This window comes from Ailuropoda melanoleuca, chromosome 4 (genome assembly GCF_002007445.2).
Source record: "Ailuropoda melanoleuca isolate Jingjing chromosome 4, ASM200744v2, whole genome shotgun sequence".
Lineage (NCBI taxonomy): Eukaryota > Metazoa > Chordata > Mammalia > Carnivora > Ursidae > Ailuropoda > Ailuropoda melanoleuca.
In genome coordinates this window covers 119,231,846-119,249,405 of record NC_048221.1, presented here as the reverse complement: position 1 = coordinate 119,249,405, position 17,560 = coordinate 119,231,846, and the positions used below count along the sequence as shown (strand labels likewise).

The following is a 17,560-nucleotide window of genomic DNA, read 5'->3' as shown; positions in this document are numbered from 1 at the left end:
TAGAAAAGACTTATAAGTGTAGTTTACAAAAAAGCTTCACCAAATTTTTTACATTTACAACTTATTGAAAAATTCAGGGAACAAGCCATCACAGAAGACAGATGGGAGGGGAAAAATGATAACTAGAAATGATGTAAATGAATTAGCAAGAAAATGATAGAAGTATAAAGTTAATTGAAGACACGGTAGAATGCTGAGTTCTTATATGAAATTAAAGGTTCTAAAGAGGATGGGCCCAGGGAATGATGATTATGACAGAAATTTGCAATAATGTGGGGCGCCTGGGTGGCACAGCGGTTAAGCGTCTGCCTTCGGCTCAGGGCGTGATCCCGGCATTATGGGATCGAGCCCCACATCAGGCTCTTCTGCTGTGAGCCTGCTTCTTCCTCTCCCACTCCCCCTGCTTGTGTTCCCTCTCTCTCTGGCTGTCTCTATCTCTGTCAAATAAATAAATAAAATCTTTAAAAAAAAAAAAAAAGAAATTTGCAATAATGTGTACTCTGTAGAGAGGGATAAATTAAAAGCATGAGAAGAACTCTCATTTGGACTTCGTTCAGGACCCCTCTCATCTGCTTCTATTATGACCCCTCTCACCTGCTTCTATTATGTCTTTTTATTACAATACTTACCTCATTCTGCCTTATATATTGTTTGTAGTTAAATGCAATTAGATTTTTCTTCAAAGATAAAAATCTTATTATATTCATCTTCATATTTGTTTCTTATATTCAATAAATATTTTTTCAAAAAGAAGCGAATTTATAGGGAAGGCAAGCACTTGCACCAAAGCACTACTCTAGACTTCTGTCTTTCTTGGGGTTTTAGGGAGATAGTAGTTTATATTCTAGAACTAGAATTCTAGAATCTAGAATAACTTAAATTACTGTGCTTGACCCCTTTTTATAGACTTGGTGCAAATTCCATTTATAAAACATTAATCTATTAGACAATACCTATTTAGGAATAATACAATATGTATAGTAAAGAAACACATGATTTGGGATTAGATGAGTAATAGAACCTAGTTCCTTCACTGTTTGCCATGTGGAAGTAAGCAAATAATTTAACTCTTCCGGGCTTCATGTTTTTTCACATATAGATTAGGATAACATTCAATGAAGAGGATCAAATGAGGTAAAATAGATGAAACTGCTTTGTGTGAAGCTATGTAGTGAGACATTCTATTTTATCAATACCTAACTACTGCTTCGTTATCATAACAATGTATTCTATCTTTTTTCTTCCTATTCTTTTTAAATTAATTTGTGAGAAAGTGCTCAAAGAAAGAACATGATTCAGCACACACTCATACACAAACACAAACATACTCACAAAGACATAGAATTTATTGAGTGTAAATGGGCCCTCTGAGAACAGTCTATGGGGAGGGACACCAACCACCTCTGAAGAAGACCTAGAAATATATATTCCAGATTTGGTTAATCATTTTCCAAGGTAGTATCATTTGGTGGCTGATATAAGAAAACAACTACTTTACCCATACATAGCTCCCTTGTCTCGTCTACCAAACCCCATGCCCAAGCACCCTTACCACCATCATCAGCTCAGAAATGTTAGTATACCAAAGAGCATGCCAAACGGGCTTTTTAAAGACATGACTAGAGTGTGTTTGGATTTTTATGATACAGACATGATCTTAGCAATGAGAGTAATGAAAAAGCTACACTTAACTACGATTCCAATCCCTAAATTGTCCATTTCTTACATTTCTCATAAGAGGTTGGTTATATTCAGATTTTTTTTCAAATTTTCCTAAATGATTTTCAATTTTTAAAAGTGTTGATTTTAGGGGCACCTGGCTGGCTCAGTTGGAAGAGCGTGTGACTCTTGACTCAGGGTCATGAATTCGAGCCCCACATTGGATGTAGAGATTACTTAAAATCTTTAAAGAAAAAAGTGTTGATTTCATGCTTTATGTTTTCTTTTTAGAATCCAAATAACTTAAATGTATGTTTATAAATAGGTTTACAAAATATAACTATTTTTAAGATTTATTTATTTATTCCAGAGAGACAGAGAGAGTGCATGCATGAGCCAGAGGAGGGGCAGAGGAAGAAGGAGCTGTATGTTTATAAATAGGTTTACAAAATATAACTATTTTTAAGATTTATTTATTTATTCCAGAGAGACAGAGAGAGAGAGTGCATGCATGAGCCAGAGGAGGGGCAGAGGAAGAAGGAGCTGAGCAGACTCCCAGCTGAGTGGGAAGCCAGATGTGAGGCTCAATCCCATGACCCCTGGATCATCGGACACTTAACTGACTGAGCCACCCAGACACCCCTGATATCTTTTAATTTTAAGATACCCAGAGCCATTCCATGTTAATCTATGTTGAAACCATTTCTCTCTCTCTCTTTTGGTAATCTCTACCCCCAACAAGGGGCTAGAACTCATGACCCCAAGATCAAGAGTCATATACTCTACTGAACGAGCCAGCCAGACACCCCGAAACCTTTTTCTTCTTAAAGACAAACATGGGCACCAAAGTAAAAATTGGTACTTATGCCACCCATTTTCAATACCAGATTATTGTGTAAAGTGTTTTTCTTTGTAGTTATCACTCTCAGAATGCATTGCTGATGTATTCATATATATGACAGTACAGAAAAAAAAATTGAATTAGAAGTCCAACTAGGTCCAGGTACCCTGTGAAGTGATTTACATATTCTACCACATAATACTGTAATCCCCTTGTAAGGTAGATACAATTATCCCCATAAAATAAGATGATAAAATAAGATGATAAAAATTGATTCAGAAAATTGTCAGGGCATCTGGGTGGCTCTGTCAGTTAAGCGTCCAACTCTTGATTTCAGCTCAGGTCTTGATCTCAGGGTCATGAGTTCAAGCCCCAGGCTGGGCTCCACACCGGGCATGGAGCCTACTTAATGAAAAAAGAAAAGAAAATTGTAACATAGTGTCACATATTTATATGGCTTGCTGAAATTTCTTAATTTTCTTTTCTTTTCTTTTCTTTCTTTCTTTCTTTCTTTCTTTCTTTTCTTTCTTTCTTTCTTTCTTTCTTTCATTTATTTGAGAGAGCACAGAAGGAGAGTGAAAGGGAGAAACATACTGCCCACTGAGCAGAGAGCCTGACATGGGGCTTGATCCCAGGACCCTGAGCCAAAGGCAGATGCTCACCCAACTGAACCACCCAGGCACCCCTTTTTCTAAAGATTTTATTTTATTTTATTTTATTAAAGATTTTATTTATTTATTCGACAGAGATAGAGACAGCTAGTGAGAGAGGGAACACAAGCAGGGGGAGTGGGAGAGGAAGAAGCAGGCTCATAGTGGAGGAGCCTGATGTGGGGCTCGATCCCAGAACTCCGGGATCACGCCCTGAGTGGAAGGCAGACGCTTAACCGCTATGCCACCCAGGCACCCTTAAAGATTTTATTTCTTTGAGGAGCGCCTGGGTGGCTCAGTCGTTAAACATCTGCCTTTGGTTCAGGTCATGATCCCAGGGTCCTGGGATTAAGCCCCACATCAGGCTCCCTGCTCAGCAGGGAAGCCTGCTTCTCCTTCTCCCACTCCGTTTGCTTGTGTTCCCTCTCTTGCTGTGTCTCTCCCTGTCCAATAAATAAGTAAAATCTTTTAGAAAAAAAAGATTTTATTTATTTGAAAGAGAGAGTGAGAGAGCACAAGCCAGGGGGAGACGCAGAGGGAGAAGCAGGCTCCCCCACAGGGAGCCTGACATGGGGCTTAATCCCAGGACCCTGGGATCATGACCTGAACCAAAGGCAGACGCTTAACCAACTGAGCCACCCAGATGCCCCATGGCTAGTTGAAATTTCAACCGAGATGCACTTAATCCCAAAGATTGTGCTCCTGGCTATGCATAAATGGAGAACAAATGTATCAGTTGGTGTGCTTTGGGATTCCAGTAACAAATCCCAACTCCAGTTTGTTAAACAAGCAGGACTTTTTGAATAACAACTGAAAATCCCAGTAGTAAAGTGGGTAAACCTTATCCAACAAGGTTTAGTTGTGGCTTTTATACTGTTTCTCTACAATGTTCTTACCTTCATCTCTTTTATATATCAGCTTCATTCTCAGGTGGCTTTCTCATGGTGAAGAGATCATTGCTAAAAGTACTCAGGACAACACGCTTTCTTTTTCATATTCAAAGACAGAAAGCGTCACTTCTCTTAGGTCTGACCATGTGCCAAAAGTCTGAACTTTGCTTTGATATGTCCATCTTGAATCAGTTATTTTTATAAGGTGGATGTCATGTGCTGACTAGCACAGACCTGAATTACTACTGCCCATTCAACAATGACAAGGATGTGACCTGGTAGTAGTTGACCCCACCCAAACTGTGTGAACACTATGTAATGGGAGAGGATTGGTTTTACAAGAGAAAACCTTAGAATGGGTTGGAAAGGGAAAGAAAGGGAATGGATGCTGAATAGTCAGCCAAAAAATATCACTGTTGGGGTGCCTGGGTGGCTCAGTCGGTTAAGTGCCCAACTCTTGATTTTGGCTCAGGTCATGATCTCATGGTTTGAGATTGAGCCCCATGACTGGCTCCACGTGTGGAGCCTACTTAGGATTCTCTATCCCTCTCCCTCGGCCCCTCCCCACTCTCCCTCTCTCAAAAAAAAAAAAAAAATCACTACTGAATGTTACATAAAGAGTTTAATATAGCTTACCATAAAAGGGATAAACTAAAACAGCATTTTCCCTTTGACACAGCATTTCTACTTCTAGGACTTTATCCTATATCCTATAGAAATACAAAAATGTATGAATAGAAGGATACTTATCATAGTTTTTAACAGGAAAAGATTGGGAATAGGTTAAATTATGGTATCTCAATACAATGGGCTAGTGTGTAACAACTGGAAAAATTGTAATAGGTCTATAGATACTGGTATGAAAAAGATCTGCTACATAATTTTATGTGAAAACATGCATGTTGCAGGAAAATCTCTTTAGTAAGAATCTGTTTTTGCATGTATATATTTGTATGTGCATAGCAAAAAGCCTGGAGAGATATAAAGCAAAATATTAAGAGGGAAAATGCTGACGTAAAGTCTTTGCTTTTTCCAAACTTGCACATTGCTCAAACTTTTTCCCCCCCCAAAAGTATGAATTTGCTTTAAAATAAAAAGGGTAGGGGCACCTGGGTGGCTCAGTCAGTTGAGCATCCAACTCTTGATTTCAGCTCAGGTCATGATCTCAGGGTAGTAGGATCAAGTCCCCTGTTGGGCTCGCACTAGGCCTGGAGCCTGCTTGGGATTCTCTCCCTCTCCCTTTCCCTCTCCCCTCCCCCAATCCCATTTACGTGCTCTCAACCCCTCTAAATAAATAAATAAATAATAAAATAAAATAAAAAGGGTAAAAACATTCAGATAAGTTTTCTGTAATTGGAAAATATGTAGTTTATTACACATAACGCATGAAGTATTGGGGAAGAATATTTATGTGAGTAATGAGTCTAATCGGTTCTTTGATAGTAGTAAAAGAAAAATCTTCCAGTTCATCCTTCCCTTCACCCAAGTATTCATGGGCAGTGTGCAGAAGAGAGTTAACAGAGCAGGCTGAGACTGCTGTCCTTAGAAAGGCCTGCTTGCAATGTTGGTTGGTATCTGGGAATTTGAATGATAAACAGTTCCCTACACAAATATAAAACTTTCCCTAAATGATGAGAGCGGCTTAAACTGTGCAAACACTATGGTTTCTTTTAAACACCTGCTTTCCTTCTAGGAGTCTGGAATTTTGGTATATCTTAATCAGAGGGTGCCTACATGGTCAATCCCAGTAAAAACCAAGCACTGAGTTTCTGATGAGAGTCATGGTAGACAGTATTACAGACATGTTGTCAGAATTCGTTACTGGAGGAATTAAGTGTGTCCTGTGTGACTCTACTGAGAGAAGACTCTTGGAAGCTGGCGCTTAGTTTTCTCCAGAGTTTGCCCCATGTGCCTTTTCCCTTTGCTAATTTTGCTTTGTATCCTTTTGCTGTAATAAATCATAGCTCTAAGTATGACTATATTCTGAGTCCTATGAGTCCTGGCAAATCACCAAGAAGGTGTTCTTAGGGACTCTCGGGGAATTTAAGATAAATATAAATTTTTATCCTTGTTCATTTATATTAGATATACATACATATATGTGATACATTTAAATGACAATGTAAGATAATAGCTGATTAAAGATTCAGTTGAATGATATAGAACATAAATTCTGAAGAAGCTCAGATGAGGTTGAGAAATATTGTTAAGTAGGGGTCTTTGGAGCAGTATTAACAAAGAATAAGTATTTAAGCAATGCTGGGAGGAGCAGGAGGCCATAATACAGACTGAAACACTAACAAGGAGAGTAAATGGAGAAACTTAGGCATCCCTACCAGAATTTAGGATTTGAGCTTACCTGACGAGGTGGAGAGGAAGATCTCAAGGATAAAGAAGGCTTTCTGAAACCACTGCAGTTGGTAGAAACCACTCTTGAAAACAGATAGCTCCGTTTATGTGCCCCAACATTCACCTGGTGCTACCAGTTCTCATTACCCTGCTTTTCATGTATGCTAGAGTAAGCATGCCCTGCCCACCATAAATACAGAAATGTAATACTATATTTCTATAACCAAGTACTTAGAGTGATGATTGAATATACCCTCTGAGAATCTAGACTGCTATTCTAGGGCATTCATTTCAAATTCTGTATTAACTGCCTCTTCCTATGCCTCCTCAGCATCATAGCTTTAAAAATCAAGTTGAGCAGGTTAGGTAACAATTTATACTCTTACACCTACTACTATTTCAAAACCATGAGCTCATTCACACTTCCACTAGGAACAAATCCTCTGGAAACGAGAGAATCTCAAACTGGTGTCTCAGTTTTGTTTTGGTTTGTTTGTTTTTAAATTTTGAGCCAGTATCTCCTCAGCCATGAATTTCACATAAAAATTCAGAATTCTGGTTTCTCTTGATACCAGTACACCACACATTCTTGAAAAGCAAAAATCAGCTAGAGCTAAGTAACAACTGTCCCATTTAATAAAGGGATGCTACTCTCCAATTTTTCATAATCTTTATCATTCATATCATACATATATTTTTGAATTCCACAGCCACACCTGGAACTCCTGTATATGTCTCACCACTGTTGCTAGTTGCTACTTGAATTTTTCAGCTACTATATCAGACAATAGATCTGATTTTATTCCTTACTATAATCTTGGCACCTTACTCATTGCCTGACATGCTGTCTGTGCTTTATACCTATTTGCTGAACAAATAAATGAATAATATGTACCACAGTGTGAACTCAAAAAAGAAAAATGATTAATTGCCCACAATTATGTTTTTGCTTAGTAACACAACTATAGGATAATAATCCCCCAACTGTTACTCTACTCCTCCCTTACCTCCAACCATGTCTTCCATTTCTCTCGTTTTCTGCCTTTTTCAAAATCAGTAATCTCTTGGTTCTAAGTGTGCCATTTTATTTTGCTTTTAATTGAAAAGAGGTCCTTAATATCTGTCATTGGTCTCTACTTCAAATAATCCAGCATCTCTCAAGCTGAAGGTTTGAGGAGTTCCTTAGAAGAAAAGTAGGGCTAAAATAGCCCTGGTGATAGTCACTTGGTAAATAAATTAATGGGTTAAAGTTATAAGGTGACCAAATGTCCTGGATTAGTTAGCACAGTACTCAGCTCCTCCTTTTTGTCCTGGTAAAACTGGCCCAGATTCCCTTTGAGATTAAGTGTCCTGCAAGTTCTTACCATCTGAAAACTGGGAGGCCGTCACACTGTAGGTTAAATGACAGGTTAGGATCTTCGGTCCAGGTGGACTGTAAGGCCAGGATCACAGCCAGGCACTATTTCTCTTGAAGCAGATTTAGGAAGAGGTCACTTCAGAAAATGGGTTTGCCTGGGATGTAATTCCAAGAGGCAGGAGATGTGAATTCAGATGACTCAAAATTGAATTCCCAGCAAAGTCTGATTTCTGGAACAACACTCTATGTATAAAAGATAGAAAGAAAATTTTTTGAAGCCTCTTTTTTAAAAATTTTATTTATTCATTTGAGAGAGAGAGAGAGGCAGAGAGAGCACAAGCAGGGGGAGAGGCAGAGGGAGAGGGAGAAGCAGACGCCCTGCTGAGCTGGGAGCCTGACATGGGGCTCAACATGGGGCTCCATCCAGGACCTGGACATCATGACCTGAGCCAAAAGCAGAGGCTTAACCATCTGAGCCACCCAGGCGCCCCTATTGAGGCCTTGTCTATCTCAGGTATTATGCTGGAGGTTTTAAGTGAATTCTTTCATTTTGAAATTTAATTCTTATTCCACCCGTTTTACAGGGAATTAACTGGTTAGAAAACTTGTTCCATATTACACGGCTAATAAGTGGCAGAATCAGAATACCAAACCTTTCTTTCTGACTCTCAATCCCATATTTTTACCATACCAAAAAATTGGTAAAGGTATATTGGCACAGTCAATATTAAGCACAAGGGAATAGCAGAGACTTAGCAAGTGGGACGCCAGAGGCCAGAGACTCAACACCAGGATGCCAAGGAATAAAAGATCACTCCTGCTCTAGAGGCCGAAGATACATTTACTTTATAATTAATAATATATAAACAGACTATGTAAAAATGTTTTTCTTTAGAAGCCTACATTTTTACCTTAACTTCCTGAAGTAGTATGTGTCATTAATGTTAATGTTTGGGCAAGTAACAGACCGTTAGAGCTTCCAGTTCCTTATTTTTAAAGAAAAAAAACAATAAATGAATAAAAATGAGATAAGAATGCTTAACTCAAATAGTGATGGTTGAATAAGACAGTATAAGTTAACCTGCTTACCCCAGAACATGGATGCAATAAATATTAGCTGGTATACTAGTCATCATTATCACTGTTGCTGTCTCCCTAAAATTAAGTGTGTTGGGGTGCCTGGGTGGCTCAGGTCATGATCCCAGGGTCCTGGAATGGAGCCCTGCATCAGGGACCCTGCTTCTTCCTCTGCCCCTCCCCCTGCTCATGCTTTTTCTCTCTCTTTCTCTCTCTCTTGAATAAATAAATAGCATTAAAAAAAAGTGTATTAATTTACCTCATGATTAAAACTAAGAAGGTTTTTATGATTTAGCAAAATGGTTGGGAAATGCTTTCTTAGATAAGCAATCCATCTAAGATTTAAGCTGAAATCTGAACTCGAGGTAAAAGGAAATTCTACATATAATCACTATGGTAGATTACTTGTAGAGATGGCACAATAATTCCTTCCATATACTCCCTTTGTAATGTTACTTTGCCACTCTTGCATCAAGTGTAGAATTTATTTTCCCATCTCTTACTTTGGAGTTGGCCTTGTGATTTTCTTTGACGAAAGAATGCAACAGAAATGACAATGTGCAACTGTGGAGTTTAGGCTTCAAGAGACCTGGCAGCTCCCACTCCTGCTCTCTTGGAAGCCAGATGCTATGTAAAGTCTGGAATATCCTGCTGGAGACACGTGCCCCAGCCAACAGCCACCACCACCATCTGGATATGTGAAGGAGAACAGCTAGGCCACCCAGGCCCAATCAAGCCATCAGATGACTAAATCTACGTGAATGACCCCAGGCAAGGCCAAGAATTGCCTGGTAAACCCAGGCCAAATTGCTCACCCACAGAATCATGAGTAAATAAATGGCTATAATCTTAAGCCAGTAAATTTTTGGAGTGGTTTATTACATGGCAACAGATATCCACAATAATTACCTATTTGAGTTGTTTTACAAATTATTAAAATTTATTGGGTACCATAAGCAAGGCATCAGGCTAGGGGCTGAAAGTAAGCCAAAATATGTAAAGTTTGCCTACTGTCTTGAAATAAGTTTATAATCTATATCAGGAAGAAATAAAGTATTTAAATAACTATCACACAGGCAATATATTAAAAGAGCCAGAGAGTAACACAACCAAATTGTCATAAGAATTAAAAGATAGGATCATTTCTGCAAGAGGTGATGAGAAAAGGATTTATCAAGAAGTTAACATTACAGTTAAGCCATGAAGGATTTGGATAGTGGAAGTAGGAAGAGAAGCAATTCTAAGGAAAGAAAAATGACCTGAGGATAACTGTGGTCTTAGGAAACAGCAAAGAATGTTTGGAAACTTGATAGTAATTCATTTTAGTGGATTACAGTATATGTGTAGATGTGAGAGAACCATTCTTCAATCAACAAATAGCAACTTCATTCCAGGCACTGTCTACCATTCTATTATGTAATTGATGTGAAAGCTGAGTCACTCAGTAGTCCAAGACCACAGAAAGTGGTAGAGCAGGGATTTAAATGCAACCAGTCTGACTCCAACGCCACTCTACTTTGAGCTGTGTCTTCACGAAGTTAAAAAGTTATTTGAGGAAAAACAAAAACAAAACTGGCACCAAACTAAATATCCATCAACAGTTGAATGGTAAAATAAATTGTTGTAAATTCATATAGTGGAACACTACATAGCAGTGAAAACAAATGTACCATAGTTATACAAATCAACAAGAGTTACTGCAAACACTTAACAATTGGGCAGGAGAAAGCTAATTAAGAATAAATGTGGTATGGTTGCATTTGTATAAGGTAAAACCAGGCAAAACCACACAATATATTGTTTAGAAATACATACGTACATTGCAAAACTAAAATGAAAGACAAAGGAACAAGTACAAAACAGGACAGTGGCTTTCTCTAGAGAGGGAGAAATGAGATTAGAGAGGGGCTCACAAAGTGCTTCAAGGAATTGGTTACATTAGTTTTTCTTAAACCGGATGCTGTTTGTTTCATTATTTTTCTTTACATATGTAAGTTATATACATCTTGTTTACATGATATAGTTATAAGTTTAGATTTCACATAACAACAACAAAAAGTAATGTGGGATTCCGAAGGAGAAGTCAGGAAATGAAATTAATCAGATGTGAAAGAGAGGACATTTCAGAATGAGAAATTGGCAGACGCACAGAGGGAGGAAAAAGGGTGGGGAGCAGTTGGAGGGGAACGGGGGCAGTTCATTTTTGCAATAATTTATGTTTGTAGGGAAGTAGTGGTGGGGAAAAGTTAGATAAAGTTATGCCCAGAATATGGATATTTTTAGAAGCTGAAATGAAGCATTTGCAAATCTCACTCTGTAAACAATGGGAACTTTATATCAGCTAGGATTCCTTATTTTTAGGCAAGAAGAAACAACTATGGCTAACTCAAGTATAAAGAAAAAGAGAAGAGAGGAAAAAAGGGAGATAGATGGAGAAAGGGAGAATCAGAGAAATAGAGAAACAGACTGACTAGTTTACTGGATAGGTTACACTATCAAGTGACCAGTCCAGGAACCTGGAAGCTCTGGGGATCTCAGTGAGATGAACTGATAGACCAGCTCTTTAGAGCACTCAATTCCTAGTACCTTCTATCCCAGTGTATCCATCCAAATTCCAGTTTCTAGGAGAGTCTATTAACCTCGTGTTTCCATCTCTGTGATCTGCCAGGCTGGGTTCAGGGCTTGCAGCTCATCTGTACACAGGCAACAGAGGTGAGCGGGTAGTTCCCCAAAGGAAGGGACATCCGGTAGGTTTAAAAAAAAAAAAAAAAAAAAGACCCAGTTTGGATTTTCGGTAAACTGTGGGATGATTACTGTGCAAAACCTAGGAATGCCCCTATTCAAACTAATTAATTCTTCAAAATAGACATCTAAACACGTACTAACGAAACCTCTAGAATCGTTCACTTCGTTCCACTGAGCTAACATTTTTGTTTTCGGTGACCTTAAGTTTGTATGTCTCTACAATTGCTTCCCTCTCAGATAATAATTCCCAGATTGGTCCCCATTACTTTTTTCTTTCCATTTATCCTTTTTAGTATAAAATAGGATCATATCACACTGATCTGCAATATTCTATTTTCACGTAACAATATATCATGGACACCCTTTTTTATCAGTACATATAGATCCACCTCATTCTTTTTAAATGCTCCACAGAATTACATATGGGTATTCCAAAATTCATTTAATCCTTTTGCTATTGATGGACATTGAGATTGTTTTCATGGTACCCATTACTTTTGAGATGGAAGTCAGATGAATCATCCTTTGCGGGGGGCTGGCAGAAAATGCTGAAAGAAATGTAAGAGCGATGACACTGCGAGATAGGAGCCCTGCGAATTAGTCGAGCTACCCCAAGCCGCAGCTGTCGCCACCATGAGTTGATGACCGAGGTCCCCAGCTTAAGCAGCTTCCGAGGACAGCGTAGTCTGTAGAGCGACGGACACCCGAGGACGACGTAGCCGAACTGCACATTGGGAACTGTAGTTCCTCAGGGAAGAGCCCGAGGGGCGGGAGTTGCACACGCGCACTAGGAGCTCTGGGCAACAAAGACGGCGGCGTGCGCGCGCGCGCAGGAGAAAGACATGGGCAAGCGTGCGCGTGCGCGGCCACCTCTCGGAGCTACCAGGAGGCTGAGAGGACGCAGAGCGGGAGGGGCAGGAGCCACCGACCGCAGGAGGAGAAAAGGGGTTGTGCTCTTGGCCGAGCGAGGAGAAAGGGGCGGGGCCAGCGAGCAGCGCGTGGAGGTGCCGAGCTCCCGGGACCGGCGGGCGCGCGGGCGTCTGTGGCCCTCGCCGTCCCAGTGGCCGCCGCCGTCGCTTGGTCGCCGTCGGTCTGCGGGAGGCGGGTTATGGCGGCGGCGGCAGTGGGAGCTGTGAATGAATTCTCCGGGTGGACGAGGGAAGAAGAAAGGCTCCGGCGGCGGCAGCAGCCCGGTGCCTCCCAGGCCTTCGCCCCCCTGCCTGGCCCCCGCCCCGTCCCGCCCCCAGACCGGCCCCCCCTCCCGAGTCCCCGCATAAGCGGAACCTGTACTACTTCTCCTACCCGCTCTTCGTAGGCTTCGCGCTGCTGCGTTTGGTCGCCTTCCACCTGGGGCTCCTCTTCGTGTGGCTCTGCCAGCGCTTCTCCCGCGCCCTCATGGCTGCCAAGAGGAGCTCCCGGGCCGCGCCGGCGTCAGCCTCGGCCTCGCCCCCGGCGCCAGTGCCGGGCGGGGAGGCCGAGCGCGTCCGAGCCTTCCACAAACAGGCCTTCGAGTACATCTCCATTGCCCTGCGCATCGATGAGGACGAGAAAGGTAAGTGGGGGACTGGAGGGAGGGGGCGGCGGCGCCGGGAAGAAAGCGGTGGGGTCGCCGAGGGAGGGCGACACCTGCGTCCCTTTCCTTCGGGAGCGGGCAGTGCAGCCCCAGAATTGGTCCTCCCCCCGAGGCGGCTTCACCGCAGTCAGACCTTCATCCTCTACGATTCTCAGTTAAACGTATGCCCTTTGAGGCACCCTAGCTGTCGACTTTTTCAGGCACCAGCCTTCCCCTACACTTCTGCATGACCCAAGTCCCTATGAGACAGCCAGTCGTGCTACTGACAGTGACAGTTGTCCTAGAGTGACCACACGGATCCTTTCTAGCACTGTAAACAGTGTGTGGCTTCCTCTAAGCCAGGTTTCCAAAAGGTTTTGGTATCGGAGAGGCTGTGTCTTGTTATAGGCTTTTAATGAAAGCAGAGTACTGTGGTGTCAGAAAAAAAGAACAAATGGTGACTTAATTTTGAAAAGAACAGCTGCATATGATTACAACTTAATTGGCATTATTTAAAGTTTTGTTAAAGTCATTTAATCAATATAATGGCTAAGTATTTTTTTATAAAGTTCTATTTTAACATGGAACTTTTGTCCCTGTTAGATCTGATTTAATCTAAATCAGTATTCCAAGGTAGCCTCTAAGTTTCTGAATTGAAGTGTTAAATAAATGAACAGGAAAAACTTAACATCATCGTACAGTAAAACTTGAAACAAAGATTTATGTTTCTTTTATTTTTAAAGATTTGTGTTTCTGAATGAAGGCAAGAATACTGTATCCTTCAGATTTTTTTTTTTAAACTAACGATTTTAAGTCGTTCAATGCATGAGGTGCTCTACTGTTAGCTTTGTATGTGTTCTCTATTTAATCCTCACAATTACTCTGTGAGGTGAAGGTACTGTTAGTATCAGCATTTTACAGATGAACAAACTGAGGCTCAAAAGATTAAAACAGGTCATTCCAAACCTATCCTAATTGCTAATGAACATCTTTTTTATGGAATATGAGGACTGAAGTTAGAAGGAGTCTTACAACATTTTGAAAATCCCTCCTTTCATCCCTGCCTCCAAATTGCAGAGATCTTTTTTTTCCTGTAACTACCAAAGAACATTTTTGTATCACACTTTAATTAGTTAGGTACTCACTTGCATTGTCAATTAGCCAAAAAAAAACAAAAAACAAAACAAAAAAACCTGAACAAAACAGTCTGCAGGTCATTTCTAGTATCTCTTACCACTGTCAGCTGCGGAAGCTGTTCTAGAATTTAGTTTTGTTGAAACCTATTTCCTTTGTGGAGCCTAGGAGTGAGAAGTATGACACAACGAAAGAGGCAGGTATTCGTGGTTTTGATTATAAGGACAGTGGAGTTTAAGAGAGTTCTAGGAAGGGAGCACCTGGCTGGCTCAGTCAGTGGAACATGCAGCTCTTGATCTTGGAGTTGTGAGTTCAAGCCCAATGTTGGGTGTGGAGATTACTTTTTAAAAAAATCTATGTGAAAAGAGAGTTCTAGGAAAGGGTTCTATTTAAGAAAAAAAATACTGTGTGTTTGTGGAAGAAAGGTTTTTGTTAACTGCTTCATTCTATACCACCTCTTGGAACATCCAAGGATCCTTGGTGAGGATGAAGAAGAGTACAGTCATCCCTTCCTAGGGAAGCACTGTTTGCACTATCCAATTACAGTAGGGTCCTCAGAAGTTTACTATAATCTACGTCAAAAGATGTTTTAGAATAGAGGGAATATTTTAAGGGTAGATTCATTGTATTTAGGAAGAGAATGCCAGAAAACACAAAGAAATTTTATTTAACACTGGGTGATGGGAGTTGGGAGGTAGGATAAAAGGAGAGGACAAGGATAACCGAGGTATTAAAAAAAGACCCGAGGCTCTTAGATTTAACCAGTTCCAAAAGGAGGGATAAGTGACAGATGTAGAAATCAGACCTTGGGTTTCATACTTATGATTTATCTTAGAGTATTACATATATGCCTACATCTATTATATTTAAATCCTCTAAAATATTTTTTAAGTATAAATATTTTCATCAATCCATGGACCACATACTTGACCCTCTTTCTGCTGATAATGTTTGTATTCAAAGTTTTTTGCTTTATTTATACTTCAGTTTCTAAAGTAGACATCAGAAAGGACTATGATAACTTTTTAGTTTGAGTTCTACAACTGATGTGTTATATGCTGAAACTAATTAGTTCAAACTGAAACAAATTAAATATTCATTTTCCTTTAAAAATGAATTAAAGCTAAGTTTATATTGTCACAGTTCTCTTCTCATATTTTTCTTTAGAATATTCAAACTCTTTGTACTTCATCTTAATTCAGTATTTGCAAGAGTTCACATTTAGAGTCTATCTCTCAGCCATCCTTGACAATGGAGAAGAATAAGAGAATTTTATTCTCCTCCTTTCCCACTGCGTCAAAGTATATATGAACGGGGGCGCCTGGGTGGCGCAGTCGTTAAGCGTCTGCCTTTGGCTCAGGGTGTGATCCCAGCGTTCTGGGATCGAGCCCCATATCAGGCTCCTCCACTATGAGCCTGCTTCTTCCTCTCCCACTCCCCCTGCTTGTGTTCCCTCTCTCGCTGGCTGTCTCTCTCTGTAAAATAAATAAATCTTTAAAATATATATATATATATGTATATATATGAACGAATAGAAATGAATTGTCTTTAAAGCAGTCTTCAGTGGTTTCCTAACTTTGTGGTAAACCATCAAGGGGCCAGTAATGTCATGCGCTGCCATTCCCTTAGCAACTTGACTTAGCTTCTAACTATACTGAAAGCCACTTTATTTCATCAGGTGAAGTGGGTTGTTTCAGACTGTTGTGGTGTTACTTAATTGAAATACCTGATGCCTTGAAATAATAAAGGCCATATTAAATCTTATTTCAATAAAGTAGTGTATAAATGTGGTTTATATGGTGACTGTTTATTTTGTATTTTATTCTTATGGCATACTCAGCTTTGACATTGAATTTTCGTAAAGGCTTAAATTTGTCTGAACCCAAACTATTTTAAATAGAGAAGACTAACACAGCAAATTCTAATTACCTAATATAAGGATGGTTGAATTCTGTTCATTAAAACAAGCATTTATTGGTTGTTTTAATGTTTATTTGCATAGCTCTATGCATTCTAGATGCTACTTAAGAAAAACTCACTTCCTCTCCAGTGAGATGTAAGACAGCATTTACTATGTGATCAATAAAATGTGTTTATGTTTTCGTGCATATTTTATGTCTCATTTTTTTCAAGGAGTTAAATAATTTTTTTGATATTTAGTTGTTGAACATCCTTGGAAAACTGATAACCTTTTATATCAATTATGTGTATAGAGAAACTGAAATTTAAGAGTGAACTCACATTAGCAGAACCAGGAACGGAGTTTAGGTGAACAGAAAATTATGCCACTCATAATTTTATACTTTTTGCTTTAAGCAGATTCTCTGTTTTGTGATGCTAGTACTGGGCCCCTTGGAATACTTGGGGGAAAAGAGGAGGTTGTCATAGTGGGTCTTTGGATTAACCAGAACATGACTTAACGTGTTTGGCATGGCTCCTGCAAGTAGGCAAGCCTGAGATCGCCTGGGTAATACAGTGGTGCAGGTTTTCTAGGTGTGGTTTGATTACCTGGAGTATGTAGAACTTGACAGTAAGGGCTCAGTATGTTGTATGAAAGAGAGAGAGCCGGTTTCTCAGGATATTGTAGGGCTGAAGAACCTGGCATCAAGGACAGAAATTGTCAAAGTAGAATCTTTTATATTTATTCCTAGTCAGCTCATACTTAAAACATTAGGCTTTTAAAATATTGTGATATAATTTTGTATTCCCATGTAACTCAACCTTGCACTATTTAAAACACACACAAAATACCTTGCCTAACTATATTTTCAGAAGGTGGAGATAGAGAATAGAGATCAGAAATGTCAGATTTGGTATACTTTCTTTTACCCCTAAAAACTGCTAGTCACCATTTTGAAAGGATTGATTTCAGACAATTTTCTTGAGCCTAATGATTCTGCTTTAAAGTTTCCATGATTACAACAAGGAAAGAATTATTCTGATGAATGGATATTCACATCATATCACTCTTTTCCAAAGGAGTCACATTACCTTTTATTAAATACACAATGAACATTTCCCATTTCTCTTCAAGAATATTTAGTGGCATTTGCACTGAAGAGACAAAAAGGCAGCCACTGTTAGGAACTTTATCCCTTGCTCTCTTTTTAGCTGTGTTTTTTTTTTTTTTAATTGCAGTTTGTATTGTGCCTAATGTAGAATACAGTTAAATCCTGTAAAACTCACCTGATAACTAGATTCCTAAGATTATTGTTAGTCATCCTGATAACAGGATAAGGGATAAGCCGTTAGTAAATGGATAGTAAATTATTGAAAAATAATTCCCCATGTTCCACCCAATAGTAG

At 39.6% G+C, this 17,560-nt stretch overlaps 1 protein-coding gene across 1 annotated transcript in view; it reads left to right on the top strand.

The window, feature by feature from the left end:
* The first annotated feature begins 12,684 nt into the window (after window positions 1–12,684).
* SPAST (spastin) overlaps window positions 12,685–17,560 on the top strand; it is a 54,148-nt gene continuing 49,272 nt past the window's right edge. The window contains 2 exon segments of the mRNA XM_034659679.1: window positions 12,685–12,803; window positions 12,805–13,120. Coding sequence (XP_034515570.1) covers window positions 12,705–12,803; window positions 12,805–13,120 — 415 coding nt within the window. The 5' untranslated portion in view covers window positions 12,685–12,704.